A 22,221-nucleotide genomic window follows, 5' to 3' on the forward strand; every position below is an offset into this window, starting at 1 on the left:
ACAACACACTTTGAGGGGAAAAAAAAAAAGAATAATCCCAGCAAAGCACACCCAATGGCTAATTAGAAACATACTCAAAAATTGGTGCAGGGCAGATAATCTTCACTTGCCAGCAGCACACACCACACCTTCCCATTTCAAGGTTGAGCTGCCGGGAATATCAATCTGATAATTGTAGTGCTACAAATGAAAATCAAATTGAAGGCAGTTAGAGAATCACATTATAAATTGATTTAGACCGCAGCCAAGTTTCCACCTCCCTGGCCTTGGGATTCCCTGTGTGGATGGAGAGGTCTGAGTATCAGAGAAAGGAGATGGGGCACCTTTGGAAGTGGTGGAGTCACTGTTCACAGTGGCTTTCAAGAGACAAAGATATGTAGCACTTGGGGACATGGTGGCGATATGCTGATAGTCAGAATTGATGTTTTTAGAGATCTTTTCCAACCTGAATGATTCTACGATCCCCTCTGTCCATTATCCCCTCCATCCCACACCATTCCTGGGGAGGAAAAAGCAATTTTAGGGCTGCTTCTTGATTTCTGAGCATGAGGGTCGTATCAACTCATTGGGATACTGTTGGCAAAGCTGGAAAAAGAGCTGCAATGGAAAGAAAACATCTGCACAAACAGGTTACAAAGCATTGCAAGGAAACATGCTGATTCCTATGGGATTTATTTCCAGGCTGAATTTCACCCAAAATTTCCTGTCCTCCAGAAACAGCTCCTATGCTCCAATGGGAACTCCCCAAACCAGCTCCCAAAACACTGTATTATGTAACCCCAAATCCTCACTTCATAGTCAAAAAAGGGCTATTTCAGCAAAACCCCATTTCAGCACAGCCGGTATCCAACGAGCGCTCACACCTCTTCTTTATTTCTGCATTTCCAAGTGCCCCAATATATACAGATTCCTTCTTTATACAGCTCATAATATACACCTTATTTATATATATATTTATATATATTCACACGCAGACACACAAATGCCTTCAAGCACAGCCCCAGCACCTCCAAAGCCCGCAAGGAGGTCATTGCTTTCCATGTTTAAAAATTCCCCTCTCCCAACATGCAAAGTGGGGTGTTTTTTTAGGGGAAAAGGGAAGGGGGAGTACAAAAATGACTAATTTTTTATGATTGTTTTTCCTTTCATTATTTTTTCCTTATTTCTCCTTTAAAAAAAAAAACATAATAGGGGTGGTGCACTCACCAAAGCGACCGCCCCATGGCAGCGTGTAGGGTGGCTTTGAGGTAGGCGCCGTGTGGGCAACCCCCGGCTGCTATAGCATCAGCGGAGCTGCCAGATGAGCAGGGTGCTGTCAGCATCACCACCCCGGCGCTGAGGCTCAGAGTTGAAGTTACGGTACCCTCTGCCCCCTGAAATGATGGCGACAGAGGAGATCTCCTTGCGGGGAGCATCGCGGGCGCAGGGCCGGCTCCGCACCCACACATCGGGGTCATCGGCCATCTCGTAGATGGAGCCATCTTCTTCTGTGTGCTCTGGGGTAACAGTCCCAACCGGAGCATCCCGCACTGACAGCAGCTGCCCGGGGAGGTGGGAGGTGGAACGGAGGCGGTATTGCAACAAGATCCCTTTTTTCCTTATTTCCCGCGGTGGGGGTCCATCCAGCTCTAGGGGTTTCTCTTCCTCACCGTCTTCGTCCTCTTGGTCTCCTTTCAGCACATCGGGGGCCAATGTGCTCAGCGCCACGGCCAAGAAGTCCACGGGGCCGCCGTGCCCATTGAGGGACACCATGCCCTTTCCTGTGCAAAACAGGGATTTAAATAACAAAGAGCCCAAATGTTGTCTTATGAGGAAATTTTTGGGGTGCTCACCAGTGATTTTGGGGATGCCCTCCAACCGGGGCACGGGCAGCAGAACAATGATGCCCTGGTCGGTGCCGACCCACAGCAAGCCCTGACAGATGAGCAGGCTGGTGACACGGACATGTCTTTGCCCTGAAAAAAGGGAGAGAAGAGGCTTGCAGCAATGCTGTCCCCTTCAAAGTGGATAACTGCCATCCCAAAACCGAGCATCATCCATGCATGAAGATCTCTGCATAGGGAAAATGCTGAAAATATCAATAAATAAAGAAAGGAAAAAAAAGAAGAGGAGCATAGAGAAGTGAGGCTTCTAATGGCACATGAATATTTTATCGCAGGGACTTCGCGCTGCAGCGTCGCGCTCAGTGAAGCAATATATCTGCGGAGATGTAACTCCAGTCCTCGGCGAGAACTTTATTAATGGGCTGTCTGGTTAAAAAGGATGAGGGAGCACGAGTTCAAAAATGCATTAATACCCAGTGCTCACTTGCCCAGGAAGAAAAGGAAGTGATAAATATTTTAATATGCCCTAAAAAAAAAAAAAAAAAGCAACTTACATGAGTAGCACGCGTATAACTAATTATGCAATTACAACGTTTTGTAGCTGGAACAAGTGGGAGGCAACCTTGCAAGCCCAGGGCAGAGCCTTGTCCTTTCCTTGGCACATCAGAGCAGCTAAGAGCCAAAGAGGGGGAAAGAGAGGGCATGAGGTAGAGGTGTGCATGAGCAAAAAAGCACGCAAGGGTGCAAGTATGGGTACATGGACACAAAGATGGGGCACATTCATGCATGCACAGATGTGCACAGGTATAAGGATGGGGTGCATGGAAACATTTGGGAGCAAAGATGGATGCAAGGATGGGGTGCATGGATTCATGTAGCAGGTGCAAAATGGAGTGCACGCATGCATGCCTGGGAGCAGGAGTGAGATGCATGGATGGCATGTGTTGATGCACACACATGCAGGAATGGGATGCACAAGCATGAAGAGTAAATGCATGAATAGGTGTACAAGTGCCAAGACTGGATGCACAGATGAAGGGCTCCCAGCTTTCCAGCAAAGCTCAGCCTTGCTAAAACCCTACTCAGACATGTCCAAGCCCATCCTGAACCTCCTGCAGCCTAAAAACACCCCTTTCCCTCAGAATGTTAGCATTTTTCTCTAGAGCTCTCAAGTCTTCAAAGCGATGCTCCCAGCTCCATCCCTGCAACTCTATAGCAGGAGGTTACAGGACAAAGCTCCAACCTGTCCAGTAGATAAACTCCCTGCACAATTTCTCTGTAAAGCAAGGCACCTGGAGGATAGATAACCCAGGTTTTTCATTCACTGGAATGAGCAGCCTCACCTGGGAGGACGAAGGTGGTCCTGGTGGCGATGTTGATTTCCTGTAGGTGCTCCAGTGTCTCAGTGTGGAAGAGGCGAATAGAGGAACCAGAGGAAAACGCCATCCAGACACCACTGCCTGCCTTGATCATGTGTGTCACGCTGGCCTCTGTGTCTGGGTGAGCCTCAAAGGTTTGCTGTCCAGAGGGAGGAATCAAGATGAAGTCAAAATAAAGAAATCTCAATAAAAGGCTGCTTGGTTGGACTCTCTAGAGGCTGCTGTAGGGTAGCAGGCTCATAGTGGGAGGGAAAGAGGTGGGATAGAGGTCCTGGCCTTCCTCACCAGCTTTGCTTTTACCAGACACCAAACTCAGCCCCTCACCAGTCTCATCTTAGCTCTGTAGAGGCACAATTCAGCCTTTCCCACCACTCTCTTTCCCAGTTCTCCTTTACAAGACTTTTTGCTGGACCTAGGTGCATCTTTCAAGCTTACACCAAGGTGGAACAACACCTTCCTGCCTTCCTCCTGCGCCAAAACCCAGCAAGCAAAGATGCAGCACCTGCAAAGGACCTGCTTAGGGTTTGGTGGTGCATGGCAACTTCTGAACAAGAGGAACAGAAAACAGAACATCCTCCTCTGACATATTCCAGCACAACCAAAACCCCAACCAACACCACATTTACCTGTTTTCCACCCATTTTACCACCTCTCCCTGCTGCAGTGAACCCTCATAAACCCTAAATATCACACTGCAGAGCATTGGATTTACCGATCTGAAACCATACTCATGAAACAAACTCCCTGAGAATCTCCCAAGCAGCAGGTTAGGCATAAAAACTCAGGCTAGCATTGTAGGCAGGTTGGGAATGGCTCGAGTCTGTAGATATGGGATGCTCTGAAGGAAAGTAGGCTGTGGTAGTATGACAGTGCTGAGAAAAGGGGAAGTTTAGGGGTTAACATGATGGAGGAATCTGCTGGAGCAGCAGTGTGGCTGCAGCATCCGTTGTGCATGCTTTTCCAGGCACTGATTTGCTGCTTAACTGCAAAATCAGGGTCTTGCTGCAATGCAGCTCCTGCTTTCCACAGTGCAGCAATAAGCCCACAGTGCAGTAGGTTGGTGAGCAGCATGCAGGATTGAATCACCACCATGCACCCACTTCAACGTGACTTGTGGGTTTGAAATTTTGCTTTTAAAAGAAAAGGAGCAGCAGCAGAGCCCTCTCTGGAGAGCATTAGTGTGGTGCAGCAATCCAACATTCTTGCACAAAGCAGAGGTGGATGAAGATTATTAGGTCACCTCCCCCTTTCTCCCATCTAGTGTGGGATTTATTCCCTAGGGCTACATTCCCAAGCTGCTATTTATGGTCCTGAGTTTGCAGAGCTGCTCATACACAGGAGAAGTGCAACTTCCCATAGGGAATCCAACCCAACTCAGACAAGCAGAGAGCTGCAATTGGAGCCGTAACCTGCTGCTGCACACTATCAACCTGCATTGAGTCCCAGACCCCATTCCATCCCCCCCATAGAGATGCTCAGTGCCACTGGGCATGGCATCACCCAGACTGTGCCTCCCTCTTTTTCTCCCATGTTTTTTCTTCTGCAAGAATTCCCACCTGGCTCCTGCCATAAATAAGATCAGAGACAGAAAACTAATACAGTCCCCTGATGCATTATTCATCCTCGGCACTAGTTTTAGGATGGATTTATGACAGCTAATACATGCAAACTAAGTTTAGGTACTAAATTTGAAAATTAAAGGTAAGAAAGGTTTTTTTGTCATTTCTTTTTTTGTTTGTTTGAATAGAAATGACTACTCAACATCCCTGCTCCCATGGCTACAGGACAGGTGTCCCAAAAGGAGCACAGGGGGTGGTGACGATGCTGGGTGCTACCGAGGTACCTGAGCACAGAGGGTGGAAGCATCAAGGACGGTGACCTGGTTGGCACAGCTGGCCCATAGGGTCTCATCCAGCATCAAGAGCGCTCGCACAGGGCTGGTGCCCACAGGCAGGCGGGTGGGCTGCTCAGTCAGATCCCACAGCCCCACTAGAGCAGAGCACAGAGACCAAGACTCAAAATTAGGGGGAAGAAATAGATATTTTCACACAAGCCCTTTGCACATGCTGCATTTGAAGTGCTAGCACTGGGCTGCCCTACTGCACAAATGTGTTCCCTTTGGGTGCTGGGGTCACCTCCTGCAGTCCCAAATCTCAATACCATCACTGGGAACACAGGTATGAGCTTTACCCCAATCCCTAAGAAATCACATAAGCAGCATTCAAGCCTGGGGCACATGGACATCGTCTTCCTTCCATCATTTGCATGAAAAATAAAGGATGGGGCAGTGTGCACAGGCAGCAGACTCTCCCAGTTTGCAGCACCCAGAGCTGGGGATGCTTTGCTCCTATGCAAACATCCTCTGGCAGCTACATACAGCCACAGCCGCACAGCCACCTGCAATGCTTGGGCAGAAAAATTGTGTCGCCCCCTCACTCCCCCACCCTACACACACACCTTGTTCTTTTATTTTTTGTTTTGACTCCTAAACTGCTAGTCCAGAGTTCATTCATCTGGGGCCAAACTGGAGTGTCTCACTGAAAGAGATCCAATCTGGGTTCCCATGAATTCACAACCAATGGGTAACTGCCGTTGCTTTCAAGTGGGCAATCTATTTCCACTGCAATTTTAAAACCAGATACTTGGGATCCAAGAATTTAAAGAGCCCTGAGGCTGTCAGAGCTCTCCTCCCAGCAGCAGGACTTTGCCACTGAGCAAAGCATGGTGTAGGTGGGCTCTGCTCACTACTATTTCAAGAAAGCTATGCTCTAACGAAGCCACACAGCAAATTTGCAGAAGATAGAGAGAAGATACTAAAAAACAAAAAAACAACCCTGCTAGCAGCTTGTTGCCATTCACGTGCATTTGTGCAATGAAGGGGAAATCAAATCCATGCTATTCACTAGCTTGCACACTTGTTAAGTGAGAAAGTGGGGTGCAGAGCACCTGAAAACGCACTATAAATAGCTTTGGTGCTTCTTGCTGCAGGTTGTGAGCTAACAAGTTGGTTTTTTTTCCAGATCAGAGTGCAATCTGAAGTCCTTTTCTACCCTCTAGTGATGAAGCAGAGTAAAACAGCAGGGAAATGACTCTAAGAAGTCCTCAAATTCCACCCTCAAAGCAAGATCTCTGCTGCTGCATCTCCCCCTTGTTGGCCACTGAGACCACACTACAGGGCCCAAATTGAGCCCTATTCATTATGCCAGTGCAAAATGCCACCCCCCACCATCACTCAGGGTTGCAAAACAGGGGATGAAATAGTGCAAAAATGGTGCTTCCAGTAGTATTTTAGCAGCCAGCACAATCAATACATCCCACTCCCCCTTTCTGGAGTGTCACAGCAAAGCATGAACAGGGTTGCTGTCCTTACCATTGTTCCTCGGGTATGCAGCCACTGTCCCATCCTGCAGCCCTGCAAACAGGTACTCAGGGCTGTGCTTCAGGCAGAGGACTGGCTGTGTGCCAGGGCTCTTGCAGGTCAGCAGGCACTGCGTCCCCGTGTCCACGCTGCTGTACACTGCGATGCTAATGGGAAAAATGCAAGAGCAGGATGCAGAGCCGGTGGTCATTGCTTCAAAATTTTGGTGCAGTGCTCCTTTGCAGTAATTGCATACAGAAGACTGTTGCAAGAGCAGTGGATGCACAAGCGCACACCACCACATCTGCACGACTGCACACTGGTGCTCACCTGCCGTCCCGCAGTCCCAAGCAAACAGTGGGATGCAGAGTTGCAGGGGGCTGCTCAGCACCGGCTCGGGGCTCTTCAGTCCCCTCTGTGTCCCCCTCAGCTGCCTCGGGGATGTACTCCATACACAGCACTGGTGATGCCACTGGGAAGGATTTTACCGTCCTTGGCACTGAGCGATTGAGGGAGAAGATCTCCACTTGTCCCCCTGCACCTTCCTGGCCACCCCCAACCTGTGGGGATCACAACAAGTTTTAGCATCTTGAAGGTGGAAATAACCCAAATCTAATGTTTTTTGCCCCATTTTGCTCACCCAGAGGTAGCCCTGTGGCAACGAGGTGCTGACAGCAGAGAAACCCAACAATGAGGATTGCACAGGGTTGTGCACAGCAGCGCTGAGCTGTAGGAGACACATGCATTTACCCCACGCATGCACCAAAAATCAAAACCCTACCACAGCCCAGCCTGTATTTCTTCCGTTTGTTCCCCCAACCAGACCAGACTGTATCAATTTCTGACAAGCAATATGGTCACCCAACCTGTCCACCATGGGATTTCAGTCTATTACCACCAGAAAGGGAGCAGAAGGGGAAAGAGATGAACAATGCTTTTACCTGCAGATCGAGGGCTTTGGAGGAAAAGGCAGGCATGTGGCAGGAAAGGATGGGGCACCAGAAGGGAGCTTTGCTCTTCTTGTCTTCATCGGGACAGAGCCAGCCCGGCTGGTTCTCCTCCCCTGTAGAGAGCAGAGTAGATTAAGGACAGCCCCAAAATAAGCACAATTGGGTGCAGCAGGAGATGCAACATCATCCACCCCAACACCAGCCTTTGGGATGCTGCAAGAAACCATCCATGGTGGGCATCCCAGCATCTTCTCCAGCTCTTGTCCAAGCAACCATGTAAAGCAGCATCAATACCCCCTACTCGCCCCCACAAACCATGACAGATATGGAAGGAAAAGAAAAACCTAATGCATTTCTTCACATCAGGCTTTAATGTGTTTTCATTTCGAACTCATGGATACAGGATTATCCCCTAGGCATCACAGATTAAAAACAACACAAACTGCTCAAAACAAGGGAATCAAAAATCACTTGAAATCGTGTTTGAGTGCTTGGGTTCCCTCTGGGCTGAAATGATTTTTCTGCCATTAAACTTTTTTCTTTTTTTTTTCCTGCAGTGACTCATGGTGTTAAGTAGGAATAGAGGCATAGAAGTATCAGGAGGAAAGATTCTTCCCTTGTTATTTGCCCTATTTCATTAGAAAACAGAACAAAGCAACAATGACAGCATATGGCCAAGCTGAGATACATCACCAGGCATCCCAGAGACACCACTCAAAAGCATCGAAACAAGATATTTTGAGGAATTTCCCACTTCCCACCATTTCCCACATCCAACCAAACACTTCTCCCAGCACCTTCATCCCACCTTGTACCCTGCTCCCACTCCATTCATCAGGATACAAACCCTTCTCTGTCCCCAGATTTTGTTTTTAGAAGCAATACCACTCCAACAGGTACTCACGCAGCCCAATCTTGGCCAGGTGAAGGCAATTGACCCAGGAGATCTTGCTCAGAGGATTTGGAGTGATGAAGACCACCATGACACTGATGGGGCGGCCAGACCTGTACAGAAAAGTCATTAGGTTGCCTTCATCCTTCTCCTCCTCCTTTCTGGAGTGGATGTAGCATCAGGGAAAGCCCCATCTATTCCCAGAACTGGGAACCCACTTGTCTGGCTTGCCAGGCAGCAGGAGGCGGAGGCGGCACTTGTTGGCAGAGTGGATCTCTTCCTCCTTCACCTTCATCATCCTCTGCAGGGCCAAGCACCAGTCTTGGGCCACTGTCATGTTCAGATTCTGAGGAGAGAGAGGAATGGTGGAAATACCTCCAGAAGCCTGAATCCCCAGGATCCATCTGCAAGTGAGCTGAGGAGCTCGGGAACCAACCACCCATCCATCCAATAAACCACTGAATGACCTGGGTTGTGAGGGACCTTAAAGGTCATCCAGTTCCAGCAAGATCATTTAAGGAGTGACAGGTACCCATGGGGCTACCACAGAGCATTCAAACGAGCTCCCTGCAGCTCCCCAAAGTCAAGGCTTAGCATGTTTTCTCCCAAAACAGCAAGAGATTCGTCCCCAAAATGGCAGTGCTCGGGTCCCCCAGAATGGTGGGAGCTTTACCAAAGAGCTGGCATTTTGGTACCTGGTAGGTGCCATGCAGCGTGCTGATGAGCAAGGTGATCTGTTCCACCACCGCCAGGTCCTTCTGTAGGTCCTGCAGCTCCTGGAAAAGCCGTGGTGGCCCCAGGTAGACTTTATCTTGGGAGAAAAAAAGAAAAAGGGAGAAATCCAGGATTGGAAGTAATGTTGCCCATACACCCCAGAAATCATGCGGCTTGGGGCCAGGTGCTCACTGTGCGAGGCCGGCCCAGTGGGCGCGTGCTTCTTGGCACCAGCGTTGTGGATGACCACGTTGTCCTTGTCGTAGGCACCACTCTCCTGCCCCACTTCCACCACCTGCACCTGCGGGAGGGCCGTGCTCCACTTCACCACATATTTGGGGCCCAGTGGCACCAGGCTACTAATTTCCAGCTGGCCTCTGGAGGGAGGATGTGAAACAGCAAATCAATCAGCAGCTGGTGTTTGCAGGATGAGCAACCCCACTGGATCCCCCCTGCAAAAAGCAGATGGCAAGCACAGCTTGCAAAACCACGATGTGCACTGGCACATGGCTGCACCCCCAAACACAGGGCACAAACACAGCAAGCCACACACAATGCCTACCTTGGGTTCACTGGCCTGGATGAGGGGGGAATGTTAATAAAAATACATTACTAGGGGCAAGAAGAGGGTTTATCCCTTACCCTTAGCAACACCAATCCACAAGACCCCAAAACCCAGGGAGCTCCCACAGGATCATTGCACAGATGCTCAACACAAGGATTTGAGGGCAAAACAGCCCTAAATTTGGGCTTCCTCCTCCAAAGCAAGGCTAAGCAGTTTGGGGGTGTACCATCAACAAATATACAAATAACAGAGTGGTGTGGTTAGGCTGGTATTTTACAGGTAATAAAGGATCTAGAAGCATTATCACAGTGGAAAGAGATAATCAATAATAAATGAAAATTCTCATCCATATCCTAGGCTCACAGAAAAAACTCCAAAGGGAGCGATCTCCAGAAAGACATCCTTCCCCAGGGGCAGTCAGCCCTTAAATGGGGTCTAGGAGAGGTGCAGCCAGGCTCCACCTCTTCTGATCACACAGCTGAACCGCCTTCACCTGTACTCCTGCAGCTGACTCAGTGCTTGCCTCAGGTGATCAGAGGTTCAGGCCGTGATTCAACAGTTCCCATACACAGGGTAAGGCTAGCAAAACCCTTTAAGCCCAAAATAAAAGTGGGGAAGAGGAGAGGTGCTGGTGGGATCACTTTCGCAAAGCAGCTTGGGGCTGCTGGCACATACTTGAAGTTGATGTTGGCACAGACCAGCATGTCGTTGAGGAGGAAAACCTTCCGCTCCTTGGACTTGATGAGCTGCCCCCGGTCGCCGTACACCGTCTCTGTCAGCGTCTCACAGAGCAGGAGCTGCCGCTGCCCTGAGTTCAGCAGCTGCAGGAGGATACAGCAGGTAAGGGGCTCAGCTGCAGGGCTCTTTGTGGTTCTTGCCCTGCAATTTGGGCTCATTGGGTTTGTGCAATGATTCTCCCTTCCCCACAGGCACGCACAGCTCCAAGTTCTGCAGAAATGTCTGTGCAAAATGCTCACTGTACAACACATGTGCACAACACCCCAGTGCAATGCCTGTACAAAATGTTCCAGCTTTGCACAACACAGTGCAACCAACCACTTTGCATATGAATTCCACTCTGGCAAGAGCAAAGAGTCCTCAAGGATCAACATGACCCTTCTGCAGCCCCTTTTGGGATTTGTTTTGTCCTCTGTCCTTAGATGCCAGGCTGCAGAGGCCACCACGTGCTCCTAGCGCAGCCCAAGATGTGTTGCAATAGTTTGGTGCAGGGTTTTCCACCAATGGTTGCAAAATCAAGCAGATGGATAGAGGGGAGGAGACTACAGATGAAAATTTCTTGAGTCACAAACTTATTTTTGCTTTTGCTAAATGCTATTGTGAAAACAAGAGCTCGGCTTCCCCAAAAGGGGTGCCCCAAACTTCAGCACTTCTGCAAACACCAATGAAAGGGGACAGCTGCAAACCCAGCCCCTAAAACTCCCATTGCAAGGGAATGAGGAACAGGAGCGAGGCTGAAACACGCACCTTACTGAGGCTGCTGCGGTCACTGATGCTTTTGCTGAGCTGCTGGATCTCGGCCACCTGGTCAGCCACGCGTTTCTGCTCATTGAGCTTCTCGGCCAATGTCTCCAGCTCAGTGAGAGCCAGCTGGAGGGACAGGCGGTCCGCATGGCCCTTGGGGGTGTTCTTCAGCATGTCCTGGGGAGAGAGAATCATCAGCACAGCGTCACCAGCTTCAACAAGCTGTGATTGGGAAAGCCCCAAAGACCTTTCCACAAGCCCCAAGCAGGCAGCCAACCCCAAAATGAGCCCATTGCTGAGCCACCCTGAAGTACTGTGCCTGCCAAAGTGGGGTGCAAAGCGTGGGGTCACCCATACCTGTAAGAGAAGGATGAACTGGGGGAACCTCTGGATAGGTTTCACCATCAGCCCATAGAGCGTCACGCGATCGGTGCTGGCCATCTGCCGCTTCTACTGGGAGTAAAGTAAAAAAAAAAAAGTAGGGGCCCACCCAAAATGGTGACCAGCAGCTGCATGTGCCCACATTTGGGACCCACTGACCTTAAGGAAGTCGAGGAAAGCAGGTTTGGTGAGACAAGCCTTCTTGATAAGGGACATGGCAGTGGTGAAGTTGTTGACATAGTCACTGTAGACATCCAGCACCATTGACTTGGAGAACTTGGTGAAAGGGAAGAAGGGCAGGATTAGTGCTGTGAGGCACCCTAAAATGGGGCTACGGGTGCTTACACTGGGAGTACCCATGGAGGATGCATGACTTCAATCCTCCAACCCCACTGCTGAGAAGGGGCTCTCAACTCTCCTCCTACCGAGGCCACAAAGAGGTCCCCAATCTTCTCAGCAGAGTCCCACTCAGCCACACGGGAAGAGAGGGCGATCTGGAACATGGAGTGGCACTGCAGAATCTCCTTCAGGCGGAAAAACACCACCTGGCATTTCCTGGCGCTCAGCACTTTGGGCTCCATCTCCATCAGCGGGTTCCTGTAATCCTACAGTAAACAGCAGAACATCAGCATCCCCCAAACCCCTGCAATACTCCAACACCCCCCCAAAAGTGGGCTCCCCACCTGCAGGATGCGCTTCAGGGATTCCACATAGCTGCGCTCACTCTGCACGATGGAGCCCAGGATGTGTCGCCGCACCACCTGCAAATAAATGGGGAAGGGGAAAAGAAACCCCATGCACAAGTGACCCCAGTTACACTGCTTTGTGCTCACTCACTTGTAAAATTATTATTATTTTGAGATGCTCAAAGGGAAGGTGAAGGAGGTGCCCATCCAGCTCCCACCTGCTGTGGGCTGAGCCCTGTGGGCATGGGGCCGAGTTCAGGCGGTGGGTGCTTCGCGTCGGAGACTGTGACCTCCAGGAAACCTGTGTCCTCCTCCTCTGAGTCTCCTACCACCAAAAAGCAAAACAAAATAAACTTAATTCACATTTTTCTTGCAAGCTTCTTGGTGCTGAGCACACCCCTAGTCTAGAAGGGGCCACGCTGTGATGCTCCAGGGGCTCTGACTAGGTTTACGGTTGCCGGCACCGCCTGCCCTCAAGCACTGCAGCTGTCACCAGACACCAGCATGAGTCAGGGCTCTGTGAGCCGAGGTGCTGTCAGATCCCAGTGGGAAGGGGCCAAATCCTCCCCCGAAAGCATCCCAGATTAGGGAACCCCCTCCGTTTCCTTCCTTCAAGAATGGCTCTGATCACAGAGAGGCACAAAAAAGCAGCAACGCAAAGCAAAGTGCAGAGCAAAAGCACAACACAAACCACCTGGCATCCGATCCTGCCTTACCCGAGGCCGAAGCAACTGAGGAAGAGGAGGGTGAGCGGATCACGGTGTCATGGGGCAGGGACGGCTTTCTCTTCCACATGCTGCAGTCGCCGGCCCCACTACAGCCGCCCCAGCCCCCAGCACCCCGCTCCCATCCCTGTGCATATAAATAACCGGAGGGGAGGGCGCTACCGCCCGGGTGACCTTTTTCCTTCCCTAATTTTGGAAGGGAGGATCCCAACGCATTGCTGGTGGCGCCAGGGGGCCACGCTGGGTGCTTTCTCCCCCTATTAGAACCAGCATTGCATATGGGATGCTTGGAGCATCCTTTTGGCCAAAATCCCACCCCGGGATACCATCCCACAGACCGACAGCAGGGCATGGCACACGCAGCAGATCCCCAGCGGCCCCAATGGATCCAGAAGGGCCACCTAGCAGGATCCTACCTCGTCCACAATGCTCCAGTGACCCCCTTGAGATGCCAGGAGTGGGTGGTAGCTTTTCCGCCTCCTTCACCCTTCTCCTGCGCTCCCCATCCCCTATGGGGCATGAATCATATTTTGGATACCCCAAAACATTGCCGTTTTCCTTCATTTGGCTGGAAAATGGGGCTGTTTCTTATCTTATGGGGAGAGCGCAAGGTGCCACCAAAACTAAGTAGAGATGTGGGACTACCTTCAGGGAAAGGATCTGTTCACACCCCAAGTGGTGCATCAGCCCCAAACCTCACCCTGTAGCACTGATAGGGCAGACCAAGAAAACTGCAGAACACCTCAAATCTCACCAAAAATTAATCACTTCCTACATTGCTCAAATGCTCTTTGGGCTGGTGTTGTCCTGAAATGTATGCAAATAGGACACCCACGGGCTGGATGCTTTAGGAAGGGCAAGAAGGGGGCTGATCAGAATAAGCAAAGGGGAAAATGAATTAAAAAGCATGAAATGCAGAAGATAAATTGGAGAAAGAACAAGGTAGATTCCAAATGGATATGGCTTTGTGAGCATGATGGTGATGGGTCAGCAGTTGGATGGTTGATCTTACAGGTCTTTTTCCACCTTAGTGATTCTAGATAGATTAATATAAGCTTGGAAGGGGACACCCCACTCACCTGGCACTTCCTTACGGTGCAGGAAGGTCACCTTCCTCATCACTGCAATCTTGGTCTTCTCCAGCCCATCCTTGGTGCCACTTTTGGCTGCCTTCATCAGTTGAGTCATCTGAGCAAAAGGGGTTGAGATGCTCAATGTCACGCAGCACTGCGTCCCCCCCACAATGCCTTGGGGACATCACACATCCCCACTCCTCCCCAGGAAGGTTGAGACTGATGGGGGAGCTGAAGAAGAGGAGGGGGCTGAGCACTCAAGGGGCCACCCCTGTCTCCTTTGTGGGGACACAGTGATGCGCCAGCTTGCGAGCAATGCAGCAAAGCATGAGTATGCAGCCAAAGCAAGAAAGGGAGGGAAGCATGACATGAGTGTACTGCAGCAGGATTTTGTGATTAGGGCCATAAAGGATGTTCACCCTTTGCTTTGCACCTGGACTTGCAGTAGTTTTAGTGCAAACTGAGAAAGTCCCAGCATAAACCAGCTGCAAACCACCAACCTGAATGCTCTGAGGCAGGGAAAGGCTTTGCAATAAGTTTCTCTCCCACTCCCAATAATCTCCTTCCCAACCCTGTAGGGGGTAAAACCTTCTCCGCTCCACTTAGCACACCTGAACCTCGCTCTGTCCAAACGCCCCTTGAAAAATAAAAACCCAAACAGTTGATGGGATGGGCTGATCAGTGACATAACTACTGGAGGGATGCAGATGGGATGGGGGAGGTGACAGTGACAGATGACCCCACGCCTCGAACCATCATCGGGCAAAATGGGCTGAATTGAGCATGGATGCACTCATATCCTTACAGAAAGGCTTTTTTCTCCCCTCATGGAAATTCAGGGAAAGGACCGAGGAGGGACAGTACCTTCCAATCATACTTCTGCTTCAGCTCCTGCATGTCTTTCCCCCAACTCTTAAAGCCAGGATGTCCCTCTTAGTCCTGGCGTATGTCTCCTTTAGTCTATTCAGGTCTGGAGAAAGCTGAGCCCCAAGCAAACCAGGCAGGAGGAGAAGGCAGAGGATGCAGAGAGGGCAGAGAAGAGAGATTCAGGTGAGAAGCCAAACAATTGGAAAAAAAAAGGAAGAAACCATGAAACCGTTCCAAAGCAGCACAATATGGGTAGTGGGTTCCCATAATCTGGCAGGGAAGGGGAGTGAGCAGGGAGCAGCAGCCATGCGTTGAGATGCAAAAGGGAAAATAAAAAAGGGGAAGGAAGAGGATAAATAGAGAAATCAAATCCAAAAGCAGCGCTGTGCTGATTGTGCATCATGTGAGAGCATGTGGAGAGCAAGCTCTGAGACATGTCCGGTAAACGTGTGGGGGGGAAAAAAAAAATCAATAAATGAGAATAATTAACAGAGCCTCACCTTGGGCTGGAAGGAGGCCCGGTGCTTGGCTGGCTCAGCCTCTGGTTTGTTCTCCTCACCCGACTCCTCGCTGTAGCTCTCAAACTCGCTGGAGCTCCAGCCCAGCTCCTCACCCCGCTGCACGTCCTCGTAGATCAGGCTGCGCCCTGTTAGACAAAATCCTGCTTTTCCCTATGGACTTGTAACCCCATCTTCCCAGCTGCTTTTCTGCTGTTTCCCCCCTTTTTGGACCCTTCTAGCAGTATAGGATGTGCATTTTGCTCCACGGCCTCAGGTTGCCCATCTGCAAAATGGGTGCACAGCCCCAACAAGAAGAGGGCCTGGGGCTGTTCCTACCATCCTGGTTGGCATCGAGGTTCTCACAGGGGACGTCGTCATAAATCACATCGTCCTCTGCCGCTGTGAACTCAAAGCGATCACCTTGAGAGAGGGAAAAACAGGGAAACAACCCCAGAAATCTCATCAAGACCCAAAAATCCAGCTAGGGTGGGGAAACTGTTCCCCAGTCCCACAGCCAGGCTGGGATGTGGGGTTAGAGCTGTGTTCTCCCCCTCACCCCAGGTGTTTTAACCCACCCTGGTGGCCGCTTTTCCTCTTCCAGGTCTGGGTGTTGATGTCAGGGGGATCCTCACAGGCTTCCCCATTGCTCACCTGCTCCGGCAGCCTGTAGGGAGGGCAAAGACACCATCAGTGTAAAACCCCAAGGGCGTCAAAAGGAGCTTGCAAAAGTCCCCACTGTGCATGCATGCCCCAAACCCCATCACTCCACAACAAGGGGGGCTCACCCCCATTTGGCAAAATTAAGCAAAATTAAGCCCCCACCTCACCCAGGGTGCAAACTCAGCTGCAACCTATGGAGGAAGTTTTGCACCACCAGAAAAGCTGACGTGTTAAAGACTTGAGGTCGATGCCTCTGGCTTTCCAGCAGCAGAATTGCAAACTGCAAAAGCAGGGAGTCCCCCCAGGGAGGGATGCAGCTCGATACAAAGAAAGGAAAAAAGTGCAAACAAAATGCAGTGCTTTGCAGAAAGCCTGCTGCTCTGGGACTTGGAGACCCCATTGTTAGGGCTGGCCCAAGAAAAAAAAAAGCACACAGGGTTGATGCACAAGTGTCAAAAAAAAGGTTCTTTTTTTTTTTTAATCTTTATTCTACATAAAGCTGAAGATGAGGAGAAAGATGCTCCAGTGAAGCTGGACTTGGTTTCCCCACTTTGCTGCATCCTGTACATGCTCCTTGCTGTCAGATTTGTATCTTCCCCCATGTGCCTGCGTGCAAACCCACCTCAGGTACCCTGAAATCCCTCTGCAACACTCCCCAACTCTTGTGTGCTTCAACCTCAGATCCCATGCCCCCAGTCCTTTTATAAGCAGCAATGAAGCAATGGAAATGAAATAGGAAAACTGAGGCACAGCACCAGGCTGGGACATCCTGAGGAAGGAGGTAACCTCCAAAATTGCATTTTCTCCCCAAAATTACACATACCCTTCCTGGGTCTCCGGCACCAGCCCCTCTGTAGGGTAAAAAAGCAAAGAGAAATCAGGTTAGTGGCTGAGCTCATGAGCTTGGCCAGCCAAAGTGGACACTTTTGAAACAACGGGACCTCACCGGTGCTGGAGCTGGTGGCACGGTGCCTGCGAGGAGGGGCCTGAAGGACTGCTCCCCTGCTTGGCTCAGTGGCTGAATCTTCGTCCTCCTCCTCGTCACTGTCCTCAAAGTCAAAGGCTTCACCCAGGTCCTCCTCACCGGGGGGAAGCTCGCTGGGGGGCTGCGAAGCAAGGACAGTACCTACTGTGGGGCAGGGGGGCAGCTGGGATGAAGCCATGGCACAGGGGGTGCACACTTTCCACCTGGGCCCTTCCCTGAGCCTTTCCTGCAGGAAAGGAAAGGAAAAATGAATTCAGAAGATAGAGCAACCTCATATTCATCCCTTGGACATCCCCCAGGACCCTACAGTGGATCAGATCCTGCTCCAGCATTGCAAAACCTTGCAAGGAAGCAGAAACAATGCTCTCAGGTGCACAGCAAGACTTCATTACCAGATCAACCTTACGCATGCATATGGCCAAATTGACCCATGCATGGCCAAGTTCAGTCCCCTCCCAGCTTCAGGTATTCATCCTGAAGGACTGAGCCACGCTCAGGGAGTGAAAAGAGCCAAATATCCTCTGTGCAATCAATGGTTCGTCTGCTCCAGTAACACGAGATGCCCCAAAAGGTCACCAGGAGGAAGAGGAAGGGCAGGGCAGAGTCCTGAGACCAAGGGAGGATGCAATGGGAGAGAAATCACAACAGGGCAAAATATGTCCCAAAAGCTGCAAAGACCCAAATGGGTTCCCCAAGACCTGCAAAGAGCAAAAGGGATCCCAAAGCCCATAAAAACCCAAGTAGGTCCCAAAAGCTGCCACTACCCAGTGAACAACAGATACCACCACCATGCTGCAAGACTACTCAGTTTTGTATTTCACCTGCAAAAAGAGCTGCAAAACCTTTTGCAAACAGCAGTAGCAAATCCCCCCTATTTGCACAAGTGCTCTATGCAACCCCAAGCCCTGGACTGCACATCTATGGGTGCTGCGGGAATGGGAAGCATGCCCCAATCCCATTGCAATACCCCCCAAAAGCATCAAGCTGGCCTTTTCCTAGCAAAAATAAATTCTCATCTCCTCCCTTTACAAGTTCATATCACCCCACTAGGGATGGAAAGCTCCAAGTTTATTCCTAGGGATGCAAATCAAGACTCAGTAGGAAGTACACCCCCATAGAAGTGCCTCCCAAAAAACCAAGAATTAAAAAGCCACCTGGACACCAGAAAAAAATGCTCCAGGAACAGTTCTGCTTGCAGCCTGGGTCCAGCACACCAATGCTTCTTGCTTTCAGGGAGGAGGATGGCAATGTGATGCTCAGCCCAGGTCTGATCCCACTATAAGGTCAGTTACTGTTTTGACAGTTGACATAAGCTCCCATCAGCCCATGTGTCCCAGGGATGGTTATTTTCCCATTGCTATCATGGGGCTCCAGCCCAGCCATGAGCTTTAATTGCATCTCCACAAGATGAAATTACGGCATTGCTCCGACCCGTGTTCTCAATAAGGCATCTTGCTGAGAAAACACATCCAGATAGGATAGGACAATGTGGAGAAACCCAATGTAATATTGGGATGATATCTTAGAAAAATGGATTTAAAGCCACTCGAGTATGCCAGCCCCGTCTCCCTCCCAACTGGGGGAAATAAATAAGGACGGATCTAAATAAAGCCACAAATGCAGGGCCAGCTGCTAAAGGCAGCATCCTCCTCCCGGCACTGGCACCCAGCCTCGGTATTTTTAGTTCTGTGCCCGAGCGACAGGTCCCAGCTGGTGGGGCGGCTGCCAGCCCAGGACATGGCCCCAAAGCCCTTCTTGGAGTAAAGCAGGCAAAAAGGGGCTTCCACCCCGCAGGTCCCCAGTGCCTGCCAATACAAATGAGTCAGTGCACAGCTTGAGTTCTAGGTGACAGCACTGGCAAAAGGACGTCCAGGTGCAGACCCTGAGATCCCAAACGCAGCTCTTTGAGCAAACACACAGAACAGCAGCAGGCGGTGCTCCAGCCCCAGCCCATAAATCACCCATAAAAACGGGTGTGGGCAGCAATAAGGATCCGCCGCTGCTTCCTCATCCACCTCGTTATTGCTTCCTCCTGCCTGTGCGACGCAGCCTGTGCCCCACTGCCACCTCTGGGCTGCCTTTGGGAAACTGAGCTTTGCTCCACCCCAGAAATAGAGGTGGAGGTTGGAAATCTGGGAGCATTTCCATGGAGAGCATCACCCACATCTCTTGTTAAAATATTAAAATTACAATACAACATAAGATAAGGATGTCAACAACAGATGCAAGCAGAGTTTGCTTTAAGCGCCACTTGGGTCTAAAAAAAAAAAAATAGGGTTTGATATAACACGGAGGTGCCCATAACAGCTGCACTTTAAGAACCAGTTGGGTCCATGCACTTAAGGGCCACATGTAGAAATTCTCACATTTCCAGAGCGAGGCAGAGAGATATAAGGGCTTCAGAGAGCAAACACAGAGATTTTAAAACTTCAGTTTAGGAATGAGTGCAATGGGGAAGAGTTACCCCGTGCTTTCCGAGATTTTGGGCCAAGCATTAGTGATGACAGCCAGAAAGGGATGTTGAGTGAGTATTGTGGATGAAATAAGGCAGAAAGTGGCATTTCATCCCCCCAGATTATCACTCTGAGGTTTTCTGCACCCAAAGCTCAACCAAATGAAAATTCAGAATTCAACGCTCTTTTTCCTTTTCTTATCAGCTCACTCTTCCCAAAAGGCTTTGGTGGATGGGAAAAGCTCCTCCTGAGCTGTGTTTGCATTTCTGCCTCAGAATGGCTCTTTTTGGGGCACACATCCCGCTGCTGTGTTTCCAGGCAGAACCCACAGCCTCAGCACTGTGCTGTTCCCAATTTCCTTTTTATTTTGCTTTTCAGTATCTCTGATCAACCGGAAAATTCATTCCTTGGCCACTGTGCACCATGAGAAGTGCGAATGCAACACAAAAAACAACCCCAAAAAAATCCCAAAACAACAACAAAAAAAACCCTGAAAATCAGAATTATGACCCTTAAAAAGATGTTAAAAAAAAAACACACACAAAGCAGATTATTATTATTATTTTTTTTTTAACATAAGTGCATTCCCAAAATCAGAGCTGGGTGTGACAACAAATTTGAGGTCACAGTCCCCAGCTGCCTTCCTTTCTCCCCCACGCAGAGCTGCTTTGCCAACATATATCCCAGCACATCATAAGAAGCCTTTTTTTCTGCCCTATTTTTCCTCTTTCTTCCTGTTTCCCCCAATATTTCGGGCAAATCTTGCTTTGCACACCCAGCAGGCTGACTGAAACAAAGCTCAGAAATCAAATACATCTCCATCTCCTTTGCAAACTTTGTGTCTCTGCAGCATACACCACACCATGGCCCTCAGTGCAACTCCCCCTTCCACAAAAACCCAAAATCACAAACAGGGGGAAAAGTGCAATTAGCATCAAGCATTGTATTTGCTGACCTTAGCAAAGCATGCATTAATATAATCATTGAGGAATATTATACATAAAGGAGAAGCCCTTCTTGTTGTCAAAAAAAAAAAAAAAAAGAACCCACCATCACAAACAGCTGGAGCTGTTCAGGAGCTGCTGAAAATCCTACAGAAATTTGGGGTGTTTTCTTCGAAATCTGCAGGAAAAAAATAAACTAGAAAACAATGCAGGCATGCGTGGGTGCAAACCCTGCAATTCAATTACGCCACCAAAGCAACACAGCTCCAGGAGTTGGTGCTCAGCACCCCAATGCTGTGCTTACACGTCGGGGGGCTGCAAGCATTGCACAATTTGCAAACAGTGCAGAAAACAGGGAGGAATAGAACAGAAAAGGGTGCAGAAATGGCACTGTGCAGCAGCAATAAAGGCCAATGCTCAGCATCCTCCTCCTCCTGCCACCCTCCCTATTCTCTATCCTATATATCCGTATGCAATAACAATACATAAATATGACGGGAAAGCTTTTTCCTGCAGCAAACTCCAATTGCTTGCAAAAGGAGAGTAGGTACGAGGCTGCCTCCTGCCTACAGAAGGGCCCCCACACTTCAATAAATTTAAGGTTACGGGTACATGGGGCCACACAAGTGCAAGTATACATATAGAGGGAATGGGAAGAGGGAAGCAGGGGGGGAAAGGGGAGAGGGCTGCGCTGACCTGGGAAGGCCGTGTCTCCTCTGCCTTTGTGTCCGCATCGGCCAAGCAGGATGGCAGTGGGGGCAGCAGTGGGTGGTGGGGGCCCTAAGGCTGCCCACACCCCTTCCAGCCCCATAGAAGGGTCCCCATGTCTGGGCTGGGGGCTCCCAGCTGGGGCCGCAGGCAGGCGGCGCTGGGGCTGGCGGAGCTGGGAGTGTTGGGCAGCGAGGGATGCCGGGATTTGGGCAGTTTCCCCCCCCCTTTCCCTTCTCTTTTCCCAAAGCATCGCTGATTTACACCCTCGCTGCTACCAATCCAATCTGGATATGGTCCCCCTTGCCCCCCGCCCCCTCCAAATTGACTTTTAACCCTTTGCATGCTGCAGCTCTGTTAACCCTCTCGCTGCTGAGCATATCATTTGTGCAAAAAGAGCTCCCAGTCTAGCCTGGAGCAAAGCTGGAAGTGCAGAGGGAGGTTACAGAGTGTGCTCCCAAATTTCCAAGCAAGAAGTATTTTCTCATAGAATTTCTTACCCTAAAGCCATTTGCTGCAGATTGCGGCCCCCAAAATACAGCTGCTATCCACACGAAGAGCACCATGTTCCTATTTTGACGGTGTTTTCCCCAAAGCTGCAATGTGTTGCCACGCGCAGGATTTGCAGCCTCATCTCTTTCTCACTCCCAGGACAGCTGCTGGTTTCTGGCCCCAGGCAGAGGGGAAAAGTCCTTTTCCACCCCCACCATCTCAAAAACATTACTGCCACAATGTTTGGGAGCAGACAGCAATGCCTCCTGACCCCAGTCAAACACTACAAAATTGCTGCCAATCCACTCTCACATCCATTGGCCCAGCAAATCTCAGCACCAAACTCACCATGCTTCATTCTAACCATTCCCCCCTGCCACCCCCCAAACAACATAAAGACCAAACCCAATAAGTCAAAGCAACACAAAGGCCACCACCCCACGTACACATGCATTTAATGCTACACCTCTCTACAAATTTCCCCCAACCTCACCTGTTTCATCAGCACTGGGGCTGTGTTTTCCCAGCACAGGAAAGCCCCCCCCAGCACACCCTGCTGCCACACCTCTGCACAACGCCTCTTT

General features: G+C 50.1%; 1 protein-coding gene across 1 annotated transcript; it reads right to left on the bottom strand.

The window, feature by feature from the left end:
• Positions 1-656: 656 nt before the first annotated feature.
• ARHGEF10L (Rho guanine nucleotide exchange factor 10 like) lies at positions 657-21,933 on the bottom strand. The gene is given in 28 exon segments (XM_031556619.1): positions 657-1,760; positions 1,833-1,955; positions 3,167-3,341; positions 5,046-5,191; positions 6,573-6,727; positions 6,891-7,120; positions 7,201-7,287; positions 7,502-7,623; positions 8,415-8,515; positions 8,621-8,748; positions 9,098-9,213; positions 9,309-9,493; positions 10,357-10,502; positions 11,167-11,340; positions 11,521-11,613; positions 11,704-11,820; positions 11,970-12,149; positions 12,228-12,305; positions 12,449-12,555; positions 14,035-14,143; positions 14,893-14,930; positions 14,933-15,008; positions 15,396-15,541; positions 15,732-15,815; positions 15,971-16,059; positions 16,879-16,906; positions 17,002-17,266; positions 21,646-21,933. Coding segments are annotated over 28 exon segments (3,840 nt in total). The 5' UTR covers positions 21,712-21,933; the 3' UTR covers positions 657-1,284.
• Between the last annotated feature and the right edge of the window lie 288 nt (positions 21,934-22,221).

The sequence above is a fragment of the Meleagris gallopavo genome, chromosome 23 (genome assembly GCF_000146605.3).
Source record: "Meleagris gallopavo isolate NT-WF06-2002-E0010 breed Aviagen turkey brand Nicholas breeding stock chromosome 23, Turkey_5.1, whole genome shotgun sequence".
In the NCBI taxonomy this organism is placed as follows: Eukaryota; Metazoa; Chordata; class Aves; order Galliformes; family Phasianidae; genus Meleagris; species Meleagris gallopavo.